Source organism: Marasmius oreades, chromosome 4, assembly GCF_018924745.1.
Source record: "Marasmius oreades isolate 03SP1 chromosome 4, whole genome shotgun sequence".
Classification (NCBI taxonomy): Eukaryota; Fungi; Basidiomycota; class Agaricomycetes; order Agaricales; family Marasmiaceae; genus Marasmius; species Marasmius oreades.
The window spans coordinates 1,428,273-1,440,792 of record NC_057326.1 but is presented as its reverse complement, the minus strand read 5'-3'; the positions used below and the strand labels follow the sequence as shown (position 1 = coordinate 1,440,792).

The window sequence follows — 12,520 nt, the reverse complement described above, 5'->3', positions numbered from 1 at the left end:
AAATAATTTGATTGACTAGTTGTGAATCAACTGGGATGTAAACTATGTGGGTATTGGTAGTTTCTGTGCATTCAAGAAGAGGACAAGACGTAAAGTTTAGTGTCATATGAGGTGGGTCGGTGGGTGTAAAAACGAGTGAAAAAGGTTCGAACGCTGAGCGAGCGTCGAACGTGGAGAACTGTGACAAGGCAGGAGCAAGGAGCTTAGTCACCACTCTCGCTCTGTTGGAACCTCGATGCCGACTCATGCTTCGACGGCATCTGCAGTACATTCCTCCGTATGAGACGTTATCAAATTTAGACTAAATTATTATGACACCATATGCCAGAGAACTCACTTTAGTACTACAGTACACCCATTCGTGTAGAGTAGTACGAGGCTGCTGGGCTCCCTATGGTCTACCGCCTCCAAAGAGGGGTGAGCTTGCTCTAGGGTTGTTCTAGTAGTTCCGGCGGTTCCCATGTGGGACCATGCTGCGTAATCTATCTATCTATCTTTTGTCATTCTTAGCATTCAACTGATTCTGATTACTCGTTACTCCATGTTCTTCCTCTTCCTGGAGACGACGCAAATTGAGAAGTTTTCCTTGTGTGAGGACTCTCAAAAGCTCTTGAAGACTCGACAACGAAAGCTTTCCTGAGTCGAGGTATGATGCATAATTTGTTTGCGAAGGCGACCGGGGGCTGGTGAATACCGTAGAGGAATTGGAATTGAAATTCCGCTGCGATATCGATAGAAATCAATACAACATGATTGTCGGGCATTTTCAAACTTCAATAGTTAGCAGTGGAATAACAGGGAGTAAAGCAAGCGTCGTTGTATAGTCTGTGACCAGAAGTTTCAATTTTGCCACGGATTACCGTCACGAACGCGTCCAGTTTCCAAATCTTCATCATCCTCTTAATCCCATTCACGAGGATTTGGACCGAGAACACTGCGAACTGACTCAGGGCTCAACTCATGTCCACACAAGTGACGAGTCTGAAATAATCTATGTTCATGTGCATGTGGGTATACACTTTACTACTGAACCAAAACTACGAAACATGAAGAACCTCCGATCAATCTTGTGCTTGCTGTCGTCTGCGAAAGACGCGCAAGACACGCCTCAGAATCCGCCTTGAAAAGAAATTTCGAACGCGCATATTTTCCTTGTGCGCTGGCCAGTGCGCTTCTTCGATAGCACTGGAATCATCGACTAGCGTAGCGCCATCCGTATTTTCACTTTCCGAGTCAAAATTCCAGATGTCTGCCTCCTCGTCATCCGCCTCTAATTCGTCTCCATCGGGGACTAGAGGTGGCGAGTTTATGCTTGGAGAGGAAGAGGATTCGGAAGTCGAAAAGACAGGTGTCTGCCAAGTCTTAGTGACGGAGGCGTCCTTCCATGCATCCTGCTCAAACAATTCAAGATTGCTGTATCCGCCACAAGCCTCAAGTAATTCCTTCGCGACCCCGCTTGACGTTCCAAGCACCCTCAACTTCCGGATATGTGTCATCGAATGGGGCGGGATATCGAATGACTCATAAGACCGGCTTTTAATAGCTTGGATGACCAAGGGATCGGTATCATCGCTATACGAAAAGCCGAATTCCAACTCTTCGATTTGAGGCGGGAGGTAGAGGAATTTGTTGCGAGTAAAGATGGTTTCCATGAGGTAGTTCTCGAGGTTGAACGAGATGCGGCGGAGGGAGGGTAACCGGTCAGGAGACATGAAAATGATATCCAAGATGGCGTAGATGACTAGACCTAAAGGTTGGTCTTTTTCATTCTCCGGACCGGGGAGGAGGGCTTTATTCGAGTGCTGGATGGTTATGGAGTGACAGAGCTGATCGAGCAACTGCAGATGGAACGTTCGGGCATTGCCGAGGAGGATATCAATGAATTGAAGCCCATGGGACGAACTGAGGATGTGAACGTCCCGGGAAGACACACGAGTAAAGATAGCGTTCCATGTTCGTGAAACGAGTGAAGAGGATTTGATAAAGGTAGCTCGTTCAGAGGGCGAGAGAGGGGAAGCCCAGAGAGTAGAGATGATTTCCTGACAAAGTTCGGTGGGAAGCATTGTGTTGATAGAATTCAAGTTGAGGTAGTAGCCCATTATATAGCGCTCCCGATAGCCAAGGGGCGTAGCACGGTCTGGATCCGCTATGTTGGTAATCCGCACATTTCGCAAGTGTAAGTTTCACCCGAGTGCACTGCATGCAGGGGTAGTACCAAAAGGACTGGAGCCGAGAAACGACGCCATAATCAAGAACGAGAGGCATTAGTACGCCAATCACCACAGACTGTCAAAGTTCACTTAGAACGTTAATATCCTGGCCCTCCCTACGTCCACATCTACATGTACGTCCAAATCATCCCTCGCCAGATCTTGATTCCCCTGATCGCCGTTGGTTTCGCAAGTGCATCTGAGCCCCTTGAATCCGAGTCGGAGGGGGGGGTCTCACTTGCTATAGAACAATTCTTCCGGTTCTACCGAGTCGATCCAAGACGTCGCATGTCGCAGATCTACTCAACTTCCTTCCAAAGGTCCACCACGACAAACAACAATACTCGGAGAGTTGTCCAGGTTCATGCGTTCCTTGGATAGTTTTCATGCGCCACTTGCGGTACCCGAGGCCTGAGCCTCCGGAGGACTTGAAGTTCGAGAGCTTCATGAGAGATGTTTCGATGGTAGTTGCGATCAGGGCATCTAGTTCAGTGTAGCTTATTGGAGCTCGGGATGGGTCTATTCTTCGAGAGCTTGAAGTTGAAGCGGGCCAGGTCCACTAGAATTGTTCCAGACACAAGAGTCGAATACTTTGAGCTACGTAGGTAGCCAAGTTCAGCTTGACGATATAAATCGTCCACGTCTTCTTGAAGAGTGAAGTTCTTGATGACAGTTTGAATTTTCGTTGTGGGCTCTTCAGGATTTTCAACTGCCAGGAGGAAATCTGATCTACAAGTGCAAGGCCTCGTGAATCGTGAAGCCCCAATAACAAAAGACTGAGTCGGGAAGCATGATGCGCACCTCCAGGTGGAAACAATTGAAGGATGCGGTACGTACGTAATAAGCCTTAACTCGTCGCGAACTTGGACGATGTTGAGAGGCACAAGAACATCGCATCGCTCTTCTGATCTCCGAGTTTTCACACATCACAGCAGAAAAAGGTGTCGGTTCTCAACCTCTGCCTCGGAGCCAGATGAATACGATGTTGTCATTGTTGAAGGTGGACCTGCTGGGTTGGCGCTAGCCAGTGCTCTAGGTGACGTGTATCCTTCTCTTGTCGTCGTTATGAAGCCACTGATGTTCATCAGGGTGTAAGCAGGCCCTTCGTGAAATGCTTCGAATTGCTCTCGTTGAAGCCATTGACTTGTCAAAAGTGCATGATTGGCCGACTTCACCGAATACCTTTTCTAGTCGCGTCGCTAACGAATGTGTCCCGGGCATTCCTCAAAGGTAGCTTTCTTGTTATCTATCTTATCTCAATTAGGTCTGAGACGGTTTCTCGCGAGGATAAATTTTCTGTGCATCGGAAATAGGCTTCAAGCTGCAACACACTGAAGGAGGCATGACACATCTGACAGAGAATAATTTCGGGCTTCACGAGGTCTTTTGGAGCTCCTCCGGAATCTTCAGGTGTTCGTCTTGTGAATAAAGTGAAGGTTCTGTCAATTACAAGCATGGGCCCTGGAACCTGGCCGTTAGTGCACCTGGATAACAATCAAACCTTGGAAGCACGTCTTCTTGTGAGCGGCGGCACTTTCCCGTTCTTCAAAATATCGTGGGCATACGACACGCACGGAGTGGTTGCTGCAATGTGCCATCCGCTGCGAAGCGCGTTCGAGCCACCACTCAATGGTTTTTACCAACTTGGGCCCATCGCATTCTTGCCTCTATCTCCTACTCCTCGCAGGTGTGGTCGACGTCTTGGAACCGCTGCTGTCCTCAACGCATGCGAACCTTTCGTTCTTGCTCGAATGATCAACACTGTAGTTCAGCTCCTTGAAGCGTCTTTACAGTGTCTATGGCCGGATTCTGGAGTCCCAACATTTCAGTAGACCAATAGTGGATTCTGAAATGCGCGACGAAATACGATGGCGAGAGCAATCGTTTACTGTAATTCAAATTCTGCCTACTCGTCCCTCAGCATTCGATGTGCCTCCCCCGTATGCATCCTTCAGGCTCTTATTCTGCCCTGTGTATGTAGGTTAACGGACTTGTCTTTGATTATTAATTCAGGATATAGTGCCGATCTCTTCAACAGGGGCGTCGAAAGAACCGCCTTTTTCAACAGAAAGCTGAAGAAATTTCTGTAACTCCGAGTACTGTCATTTACAACTGGCGGATGTCTGCCTGACCAGACTGTGGATATCTCGGTACATACCTCTTGCTACTGCCTACAAGCCGGCATGAACATTGTACAGCACTTCCTGCTCGCATTAGTTGGAGATAGATAGATAGATAGATCAATACACGGCATAGTGTATCTCGGTCGAGACTGAGGATGCCACTGGGATGATGGGAATCCCAAAGGCAAAGGGGTCAAGTATGCGCGACTAAGATATGGCTAGCTAGCTAGAACTTTCGTTAGGAGTACATTGGCAGCAGTGCCAGCAGGGGCTTGCGAGCCAAGATATTAATAATTACTTTGAGTCTCCTGTCTATCCAAGATACCCCTTCCTCCGACTAGGTGTCTCACAGTTTCCGCCCTGGATAATAACCACCAAAATATAGCCAGATCCTAGTCATCAATGCATTAACATTTAACCACCATTCTTCGAAGTCTAAATAAGTATAGATAAGGAGTATAGCGTTACAAACCGATATGAGTCAAATAGTCCGCTTATCACGACGCAACTTTCTCTTCCTCGTCCTCCTTCTTCCCTTTCTTCTTCTGATGCACACCAGAATGTCTCGTTAACTGATCCGGTCTCGCAAAACTCTTTCCACACCCAGGCTCAGGACACACGTACGGTCGTACACCCGTATGTGTCCGTAACTGAGGCCAAGTCAGTACAAAACCATTCGGCGAAACAACTAGAAGCTCACATGTTTCGACAAATTCGAACTCTCCGCAAACGCTCTCCCACAAAAGGTACATTTGAACGGTTTCTGCCCGTTATGCGTACGTTTATGTATCGTCAACGCCCCGGCGATCGCAAAGGCTTTGCCGCATCCTGGATAGTCGCATACGTAAGGTTCTTAAAGGGAAAAGAATATCAGCGGACTGAGGCTAAGAATGATGGTAGGATGTGAGGGAACGCTCACTCTCACGCGTGTGCCTTCTCATATGCTGTTGTAACGTCGCCACTTCCGAAAAATTCTGTTGACAAACGGCACATTGATAGGGTCGATGGCCCGTATGTGACTGATAACAAAAACGGGAACTTCTTGTAAGCCAAACGCACATATAATCAACCGAGCGAACAAAAATCGAATGCATCTCACCTGCAAATGTCTACAAATCTTTTGTTTACTCGTAAACCCTCCCTCCTTGCCTCCACCTCCATTCCTATTCCGGTAATTCCTCGTACACCCCTCCCATAAGCACTCGTACCTCTGTTTTCCACTCCCAACGTGTACTTTTGTAAGGTGTTCCGTCAGGGCGGTGCATGTGTCGAACGTTTGTTGACACGAGTCCCAGCGACAGGTATATCCATCTGTTGTACCCAGTTCATCGGTAGGGGATGATAAGGATGAGGAAGTCAAGATATGACTCGATGGGGCAGGGGGGGAAGCAGGTGAAGAAGGTGAACAGGAAGGAGTGTCCAGATTAAACACCTCCTCTTCCTGGCGGGGGAAAGAAAAGTCATAATGATTCTCGCCGGCGCCTGCATTCTCTGCAACAAGCAACTGCCCAGACGGCTGAACTTGACCCTGACTCTGATTCACCGCAGTATTCTGGAAATTTAAATGATCCTCGAACAAATGCATAGACAACGCGTTGAAATGTTGAAGGTGATGCTGACCAGGATCATCCGCACTCACATCGGTGGGCTGTGCAGAGTCAGACGCCACAAAATCTGCAAATAACTGTTGATTACAGTTTCCCCAGAGACAAGAAATCTGGCAGTTGGTGGAATCCTGTTTAGACGAGGGTTGACAGGTAAAATTCGAAGGTTCAACGAAATGTTGACTGTTAATGTGATCGATGAGAGTCTCCAATGAGGTGAATTGGCCCTGACAATCTGCCCACATGCAGATCAGGTCTTGGAGGGTAGGCGACGATGCTGTGCTTGGCGTCGTTGTCGTCGAAAAAGGTATGGGCTCTGTCGAGGGAGGGATGAATGAGGGCATAGTGGAAGGGAATGGGAGAGGGGATGTATGAGATGGATAATGGTAACATGCTTCTTGCCGCTCCTGCTGTTGTTTGCTGTGAGTGTTCTCGCAAAACGAACACGATGCGCCGGGCGAGTTGTAAGAAGCATGAGACTCGCTATTGCCCTTGCTACACGAGCAAAAGAACGCTTCAATGTCATCCCATGAGTTTTGTAAATGCTGCTGTGAACCAGTTGACGCATCTGTTGTCGTGAATGATGGAAAATCTGGACAGCATGCGAGCTTCCCAGGTTACGATCAGTCTCAAGAAACGGAATAGGAAAAATCGAACGTACAAGTTTGTCGATATCATCACAGTCCTTACATTCGTCCTGACACCAAACATCACAACAGCTAAGATCTGTATCCACAGCACCAGTACAACTGTCCGCGTCATCGTGAGCCGGATCGCTGCAAGTGATGATAACGCATTGATCTGTGCATTGAGCAGTCATATCCATTGAAGAAGTCGAGAATTCAGCGACACATTCTGTACATTCGTGAGCTGTGGTTTGACTCTGAGATCTCGGGCCAAACGTCGAAGGATTTCTTTGAGCTGCATAGTCGTATATAGACATCGAACAACACTTGTACGAGGTTGATGATGACGGCGAATTGCTCACTTTGTCGTGGGTGGCAGTAAGAGGAGAAGTGGTTTGAGTGCACGATGAACTTGGCGGAAGACTCATTTCCCCCGATAAGTAAGTCCTCGAAATAGGACCGCAGATTTGACCGTGGAGGTACTCGCCGGGCTGGATGACAGGTGGAAGATGTTATGTCAGCAGTAAAAACATAGAAGGAGATAAGGTGAAACAGATAAGATAATGATAATCGCGGATCATTACGGTATGGAGCCGAACTGCCGACAACAGGCTACTTCCAAAGGACAGTTAACGTTCTAACCACCCAAATCGGTCAGATCTTCCTTCACACTTCTCGACAACTCATCGTTGGGCGTTGTTGTTTGGCGTAATTACATATGTAGTACGATCTTCACTACCTTCCTCTGTGCCTTTCATCGCAACAATAGAGCCTTAATAAAGAGAGCAGGAAGCACACGTACATAGTACGTTAATGCTCGGTAGAGGAAGCTACATACAACCAGACCTGGGCTCCAACTACTCAAATTCAACTAGTCTCGGTTCTGTCGCTGTTTCAGGTACGCACTGTGATTCTTTAATCACCTTCTCCGTTGTCGAAAATAAAGGTAACGCTGGCGTAACAGAAACTGCCGAGACCGGTCTCCAGATTAAAATTCCCGGTGTCGGTTTGGTTAGAACCACTTTCCCTGTAGAAATATAGCCTCAGTGGTTATTAAACGAAGAGTCATGCAAAATTTCAACGAACCCAATCTTTTCATACTATCGTATCCTCGCACTCTGAACTTGTCATAAGCAGGACTGACCGTTGCACCTTCATCAAATACGACATAGTCAATCCGCCATTCATGGGTGAATGATTCGTCTATTTGCCAAGGTGCATCTTGCAGCACTTCATCCACCCATCGACAATGTCGCAAGAGTTCACATCGTTCAACAAGTGGTGTCGTCACAAGGTAACCATAACGTTCGCAAGCCTCGTTTGAAAAAACTCCCACTATTAAGTGTACAGCAGGAAACGACAATTTTGCTTGTCGTAACTGGAGAGCATGTCTGTATGATGCATGATGCAGGTTTCAATCTTCCCTTGTCACGAAGAAAGAAGAATGGAAGCGGGAGGATAATGCTCACGCGACATTGAACCCGTCAAATGACCCATCAACATAGACGCGTTTGAGCTTGTTATCCGGTAGAATCTGCCCTCTTGTCCTCACGGTGCCCGGAGGAATAGGTGAGAAGGTCCCGAAATTGGAACGAACATTGTTCTGGATGTCTTGAGGCGATAGTTTAGTGGTCGGGAACTTTTGTTGGGCTTCTTCTGAGGGTGAGGGCTCGTGTATCTCAGTCTGGGGAGAACCAAGTATATCAGCGACACTAGATTCCCAGGAACGGTGACCAGGATCTGATATAACGTCGTAGTCGGATAATTCGTCGCTCAAAGCTGACGCGTCCATTTGGGGGAAGAGTAAACCTGCCTCGTGTTGGGAAGAATCTAGTAGAGATAAGGTAAGCAGCGGAATCAAAATACCAGCTGATTTTTTATTTCTGTGTGACAAGATGATCTCGGAAGTTTCAACGGTATCTCGAACTCATTCTTGACGATCCGCTGCAGTACTCGACAAGTTCGAGGAACACAGACTTTGACGGACGATGCGCATGCACGCCGGCGCTTCGGGGAATTATAATGCTTAGTAATTGTGGCCCATCACTAAGTCCGATATTTCCGTCGGTCCTGTTGACCGTAGCTCTGCATCAGAATTCACCATGTACGTGTTGGTATCTTATTTACCTTCACGTCCTTGACATCGAAAATGTCCGTTCCTCCATCTGGATGCTACGCTCCGTCAGTTCTCTTTCTTCAAGACAATGAAGACATCGACATTCCGGCCACAAAGTCCCATATCCTGCGTTTAGCTCAAGTAAGGGTTTCTCTCGTCCTCGCCAAATAATGCCAATCGATCTCCCGCATTCAGGGTGGCGTTTGCGGGATACTGGTGCAAGGAAGTAATGGCGAAGCACAATTTTTATCCCATGAAGAGCGAAAGCAAGCCATTCGTCTTGCCCGGGACACCTTAGACGAAAACGGTTTCCGAGATGTTTTGGTGATCGCTGGTACTGGCGCTCAGTCTACCAGGGAGACTATCAAGCTTTGCTTTGATGCTAAGGAGGCAGGGGCATCCCATGTTCTTGTTCTTACTCCCTCCACCTGGCCTCCCCAGATGACTGCCGATAATATCATTCAGTTTCATCAGCAGGTGGGCCGAAGATGCATTTATCTTTCTCAAAAGATCTAATGACCTGAAATACCGCCTCTCCATAGGTGGCAGACGCCTCACCCCTTCCTTACATGGTGTACAATTTCCCAGTCGTTACGGCCGGCATCGATCTTGATTCAGATACCATCGCCGCACTCGCAAAACACCCCAACATCGTGGGGACGAAACTCTCCTGTGGAAATATCGGAAAACTCCAACGACTCTCCTCAAAGTTTCCCTCATCTGAATTCGCAGTATTCGCAGGCCGCAGTGACTTCTTTGCGCATGGTTTACTCTCCGGCAGTGCTGGAACAATCGCAGCCACCGTGAACATCCTTCCTAAGATCCATGGGAGCATCTTTCAGCTGGTGGAGAAGGGTAAGATCTCAGAGGCGATGGACCTACAGGCCAAATTGGGGCACGGTGATTGGGCCGTTCAGAAGATCGGAGGTATTGGAGGCGTCAAAACAATCGTTTCACAGAACTTTGGTTACGGAAAGAACGTTGTTCACAAGCCTCTGAAATCTGTGGCTGGGGACAGCCTACGGGGAAACAGCTATTACAAGACCATGCTCGAGCTGATAGATTTAGAGAAATCTATTTGATGTGTAATGGCCAAAACCTCCAATGCCACTGCGTGTGGGTTCCGTTCTCTGTGCTCGAAGGTGTCGATGGTACAATTTTTGCGAGTACATACGAAAGACACACTCCAATACGATAAAACCGAGATCATACACCACTCGCGGGTGCTTCAGTGGATTGCCAATGTACGAATAAGCGGCCAAAATACTCCCTCAGACCACTCTTGTCTTTCACAATAGCTCCCAAAATCCCATCTGGTCGTATTACGGCGATGTCACATCCATTTTCCAGGTCATACGTCGTGTAGGCATATTCTTCCCCATCCTCCAGAATAAAATCTGGTTGTTCGCCACAAAAGACAACGACTTCGCCCCCCCGGACTACCATTGCCGTCCTGATAACACCTTCTGGGTACTCTTCTAGTACATCAAGTATCGACGCGAGTCGATCCGAATCAGAGTTAAATAAGAGGAGGGTGTGAATAGCTGCGTCCAAGATATCGAAAAGTCGACATTGCTGGGGATCTCCTCTGTTTTTACCATGAAAGGTCGCATGAACGAGTCTCAACCCAGCGGCATCAGGTGCTCTATCACCAGCTCTGAGCGTCTTGTCTCCGTCGCCATCGTTTCCCCCGTATAGATCGATCGGATATCCGGTAGAGCTACTTGCTTCCCGTACCTGCCCATCATCTCTGCCCTGGTCGAGAACAAGACTGCTCCACCGACAGTTGATACCCAGTTGAAATAGATTGCCGTCTCTTCTCCAGGAAGAAGGTTTAGCTTGACCTCGAAGGTTTTTGTTGAGTAGGCTGGTCGTTTGGTTGAGCATCTCCGCTATCACGGGTAGACGCTCCTCGTCGTATGTCGCCAACAGAGAAGGTGGAGAGAGACCCCTATGCACGAGAGCGAGTTTCCATCCTAGAGCGAAGGAGTCTTGAACTCCTGTGTTCATGCCCTGTTAATGTCAAGTGACTTTTGTTAGAGGAGAACCATCACGGCGGATTGCCATTAAGATCCGTACTTGAGCACCAGTAAAGCTGTGTACGTGCGCGGCGTCTATGTGTTTCCCTGGGTAAGATGAAACTAAATAAATGGGAAACAATGACGAACCTCCGACCAAAAATGCTCTGCCTTCACCCATTTTATTTACCATCCGGACGTTAGGTCTGCAAACGTCGATCAGGACCAGTCCAATATTAGTAAATGAACGCACCTGTATGTGGATTTCCAAGTAACAGCACCGAATTCAAGTTCCGGCGCCGAGATATTATCAGCAATAAAACGTTGAATACACCCCTCCTCTGATATCAGTCGCTCTCGGTCAACGTCTTTTCCAGACAAGATGAAGCTGAAGAGTGGCAATGCCTCCGTAGGACGCAAACTTATCCTGAAAATCAAGGGATCAGATTTGAGGGGAGTTGGGAAACAAACTGAGGGGGTGTAAACACACATATTGGTGGATGCTTCACCCCACATATGCCAAAACTAAAAGATTTGCATCTGTCCACTGTTCCGTTCAAAATAGAAGATACTAGCCAATCCCACGCACCTGAGAATCCAACCCATGCACTATCAAATCTCCAACACATATGTTATTCATGTTGCTCGTTTCCCCCAGGAAAGTAAGTCCAAGAATCTTGCGTACTACACCCCTTGCACCATCAGCCCCGACCAACCAGGAGTACTCTGCCTGCTCAAGCATCCCATTTTTGGATATCTTGACACAAACACTATCGGCGGATTGCGAAAAAGTGATTAATTCCGTCCCATGCTCTACAGGAACGCCACAGTTGTTCAATTCCTCCCTTAGAAGTGCCTCGAGGCTATTTTGCCCTAAACACATAATGTTAGGCTAAGGTCACCATTGCACGCACGTTTCAAATTAATCCGCTGAACCTCTTCTAAGACAGTAAGTAGCACACTCACAAATGGAACATTGGGTGTGGGCAAGGTGAACGGAGACATTTCATAGATTTTCCCGCCCGCTAGGCCTCCATATAGATCGTGAATCTTGAGCATAGGTATGGGGATGGATCGGTCCATCAACCGGTCTATCATTCCAAGAGCTTTGAAAGCTTCCAATGATCTTGGCTAGAGTATCGAGATTAAGACAACGAACAATCTAAAATGAGTTCGGAATGACAGACTGTGATTCCTGCTCCTCTCTGACCTAACCTATGCCTTGGATCCTTCTCGATTATGCGGACGGAGACGCCGTTTCGTAAGAGTGATAATGCTGCTACCAGTCCCGAAGGGCCAGCACCGACCTTGAGGGAGACGATGTTCATATCAGTCGACCTCCAGAGGAAGAATGGCACGTACTACAAGCACCTCTGGAGCTGTAGAAGGTCGGGGTCCAGGAGCCATATTGTGGAGTGATACGTGGCGCTAGAGGTCTTATAAGCCGTCAACTTGGTGCGGACCGACGAAGCAAAATGTTCAAAAAATTCTTATCGAGGATGAGAAGTCGTTCTCGTAATTGTAGTTCTGGTTGGCAGGCCAATCGTCCTGATGGCGATGATCCCGTCGTTCGAGGCCAGAATTCTACCATCTCTAGAGCGATCTGGCCCGCTGGGCGATAAGGCGACGTAGGTACTGATCCCATCCTTTGCGCAATCTATGGTCACCAGAGTAGCCTAGAATCCAGTCGGGTAAAGTCGGTGATATCACAGATGGACTCTACCGCCAGAAGTAAGGGACCACGACCATTGACAAGGGGGCAAAATAGGAAGGCTGGACTCGTCGGAGTCAACGGATTGCTGTGTAGAAAACCCAAGTCAATG

The 12,520-nt window shown here is 47.9% G+C and overlaps 7 protein-coding genes across 8 annotated transcripts; 3 read left to right on the top strand and 4 right to left on the bottom strand.

The window, feature by feature from the left end:
• Positions 1 to 1,061: 1,061 nt before the first annotated feature.
• On the bottom strand, positions 1,062 to 2,063 carry E1B28_007275 (uncharacterized protein; the record flags this gene model as incomplete). The annotated part of the gene is made up of 1 exon (XM_043151996.1): positions 1,062 to 2,063. The coding sequence occupies one exon, from the start codon at positions 2,061 to 2,063 to the stop codon at positions 1,062 to 1,064; it is 1,002 nt and encodes a 333-aa protein (XP_043010080.1).
• Positions 2,064 to 3,080: 1,017 nt separating this feature from the next.
• On the top strand, positions 3,081 to 3,545 carry E1B28_007274 (uncharacterized protein; the record flags this gene model as incomplete). Its single annotated transcript, XM_043151995.1, has 3 exons — positions 3,081 to 3,246; positions 3,299 to 3,440; positions 3,497 to 3,545. 3 exons carry the CDS (start codon positions 3,081 to 3,083, stop codon positions 3,543 to 3,545), a joined length of 357 nt encoding a protein of 118 aa, XP_043010079.1.
• A 119-nt stretch (positions 3,546 to 3,664) lies between these two features.
• Positions 3,665 to 4,042, top strand: E1B28_007273 (uncharacterized protein; the record flags this gene model as incomplete). The annotated part of the gene is made up of 1 exon (XM_043151994.1): positions 3,665 to 4,042. The coding sequence occupies one exon, from the start codon at positions 3,665 to 3,667 to the stop codon at positions 4,040 to 4,042; it is 378 nt and encodes a 125-aa protein (XP_043010078.1).
• A 656-nt stretch (positions 4,043 to 4,698) lies between these two features.
• On the bottom strand, positions 4,699 to 7,053 carry E1B28_007272 (uncharacterized protein). 2 transcript variants are annotated; one of them, XM_043160753.1, is made up of 6 exons: positions 6,926 to 7,053; positions 6,599 to 6,858; positions 5,433 to 6,545; positions 5,253 to 5,352; positions 5,034 to 5,185; positions 4,699 to 4,983 (listed from the first exon to the last, which is right to left on the bottom strand). In XM_043160753.1, exons 2-6 carry the CDS (start codon positions 6,761 to 6,763, stop codon positions 4,831 to 4,833), a joined length of 1,683 nt encoding a protein of 560 aa, XP_043010077.1. In that variant the 5' UTR covers positions 6,764 to 6,858; positions 6,926 to 7,053; the 3' UTR covers positions 4,699 to 4,830. The 2 variants fall into 2 exon arrangements, with proteins under 2 accessions (XP_043010077.1, XP_043010076.1); XM_043160752.1 differs by having other exon boundaries at positions 6,599 to 7,053.
• A 181-nt stretch (positions 7,054 to 7,234) lies between these two features.
• E1B28_007271 (uncharacterized protein) lies at positions 7,235 to 8,571 on the bottom strand. The gene is made up of 3 exons (XM_043151993.1): positions 8,033 to 8,571; positions 7,650 to 7,954; positions 7,235 to 7,590 (listed from the first exon to the last, which is right to left on the bottom strand). The coding sequence occupies exons 1-3, from the start codon at positions 8,353 to 8,355 to the stop codon at positions 7,421 to 7,423; spliced, it is 798 nt and encodes a 265-aa protein (XP_043010075.1). The 5' UTR covers positions 8,356 to 8,571; the 3' UTR covers positions 7,235 to 7,420.
• A 109-nt stretch (positions 8,572 to 8,680) lies between these two features.
• Positions 8,681 to 9,783, top strand: E1B28_007270 (uncharacterized protein). Its single transcript, XM_043151992.1, has 3 exons — positions 8,681 to 8,820; positions 8,875 to 9,156; positions 9,222 to 9,783. Exons 1-3 carry the CDS (start codon positions 8,713 to 8,715, stop codon positions 9,759 to 9,761), a joined length of 930 nt encoding a protein of 309 aa, XP_043010074.1. The 5' UTR covers positions 8,681 to 8,712; the 3' UTR covers positions 9,762 to 9,783.
• A 102-nt stretch (positions 9,784 to 9,885) lies between these two features.
• E1B28_007269 (uncharacterized protein) lies at positions 9,886 to 12,104 on the bottom strand (the record flags this gene model as incomplete). The annotated part of the gene is made up of 9 exons (XM_043151991.1): positions 9,886 to 10,692; positions 10,759 to 10,793; positions 10,848 to 10,903; positions 10,951 to 11,124; positions 11,188 to 11,222; positions 11,287 to 11,589; positions 11,664 to 11,828; positions 11,885 to 12,004; positions 12,060 to 12,104. 9 exons carry the CDS (start codon positions 12,102 to 12,104, stop codon positions 9,886 to 9,888), a joined length of 1,740 nt encoding a protein of 579 aa, XP_043010073.1.
• Between the last annotated feature and the right edge of the window lie 416 nt (positions 12,105 to 12,520).

What these genes read in the sequence shown, in the direction of transcription:
- E1B28_007272 (XM_043160752.1), bottom strand. Translation starts at nt 6,991, where the DNA reads ATGAGTCTTCCGCCAAGTTCATCGTGCACTCAAACCACTTCTCCTCTT. An exon ending in GTGATGATATCGACAAACTT is followed by an intron (nt 6,546 to 6,598) that starts GTACGTTCGATT and finishes TAACCTGGGAAG; the next exon opens with CTCGCATGCTGTCCAGATTT. An exon ending in GTTCGAATTTGTCGAAACAT is followed by an intron (nt 4,984 to 5,033) that starts GTGAGCTTCTAG and finishes ACTTGGCCTCAG; the next exon opens with TTACGGACACATACGGGTGT.
- E1B28_007271 (XM_043151993.1), bottom strand. Translation starts at nt 8,355, where the DNA reads ATGGACGCGTCAGCTTTGAGCGACGAATTATCCGACTACGACGTTATA. An exon ending in TTTGACGGGTTCAATGTCGC is followed by an intron (nt 7,955 to 8,032) that starts GTGAGCATTATC and finishes TGCATCATACAG; the next exon opens with ACATGCTCTCCAGTTACGAC. An exon ending in CGATAGTATGAAAAGATTGG is followed by an intron (nt 7,591 to 7,649) that starts GTTCGTTGAAAT and finishes ATATTTCTACAG; the next exon opens with GGAAAGTGGTTCTAACCAAA.
- E1B28_007270 (XM_043151992.1), top strand. Translation starts at nt 8,713, where the DNA reads ATGTCCGTTCCTCCATCTGGATGCTACGCTCCGTCAGTTCTCTTTCTT. An exon ending in ATATCCTGCGTTTAGCTCAA is followed by an intron (nt 8,821 to 8,874) that starts GTAAGGGTTTCT and finishes TCCCGCATTCAG; the next exon opens with GGTGGCGTTTGCGGGATACT. An exon ending in TCATTCAGTTTCATCAGCAG is followed by an intron (nt 9,157 to 9,221) that starts GTGGGCCGAAGA and finishes GCCTCTCCATAG; the next exon opens with GTGGCAGACGCCTCACCCCT.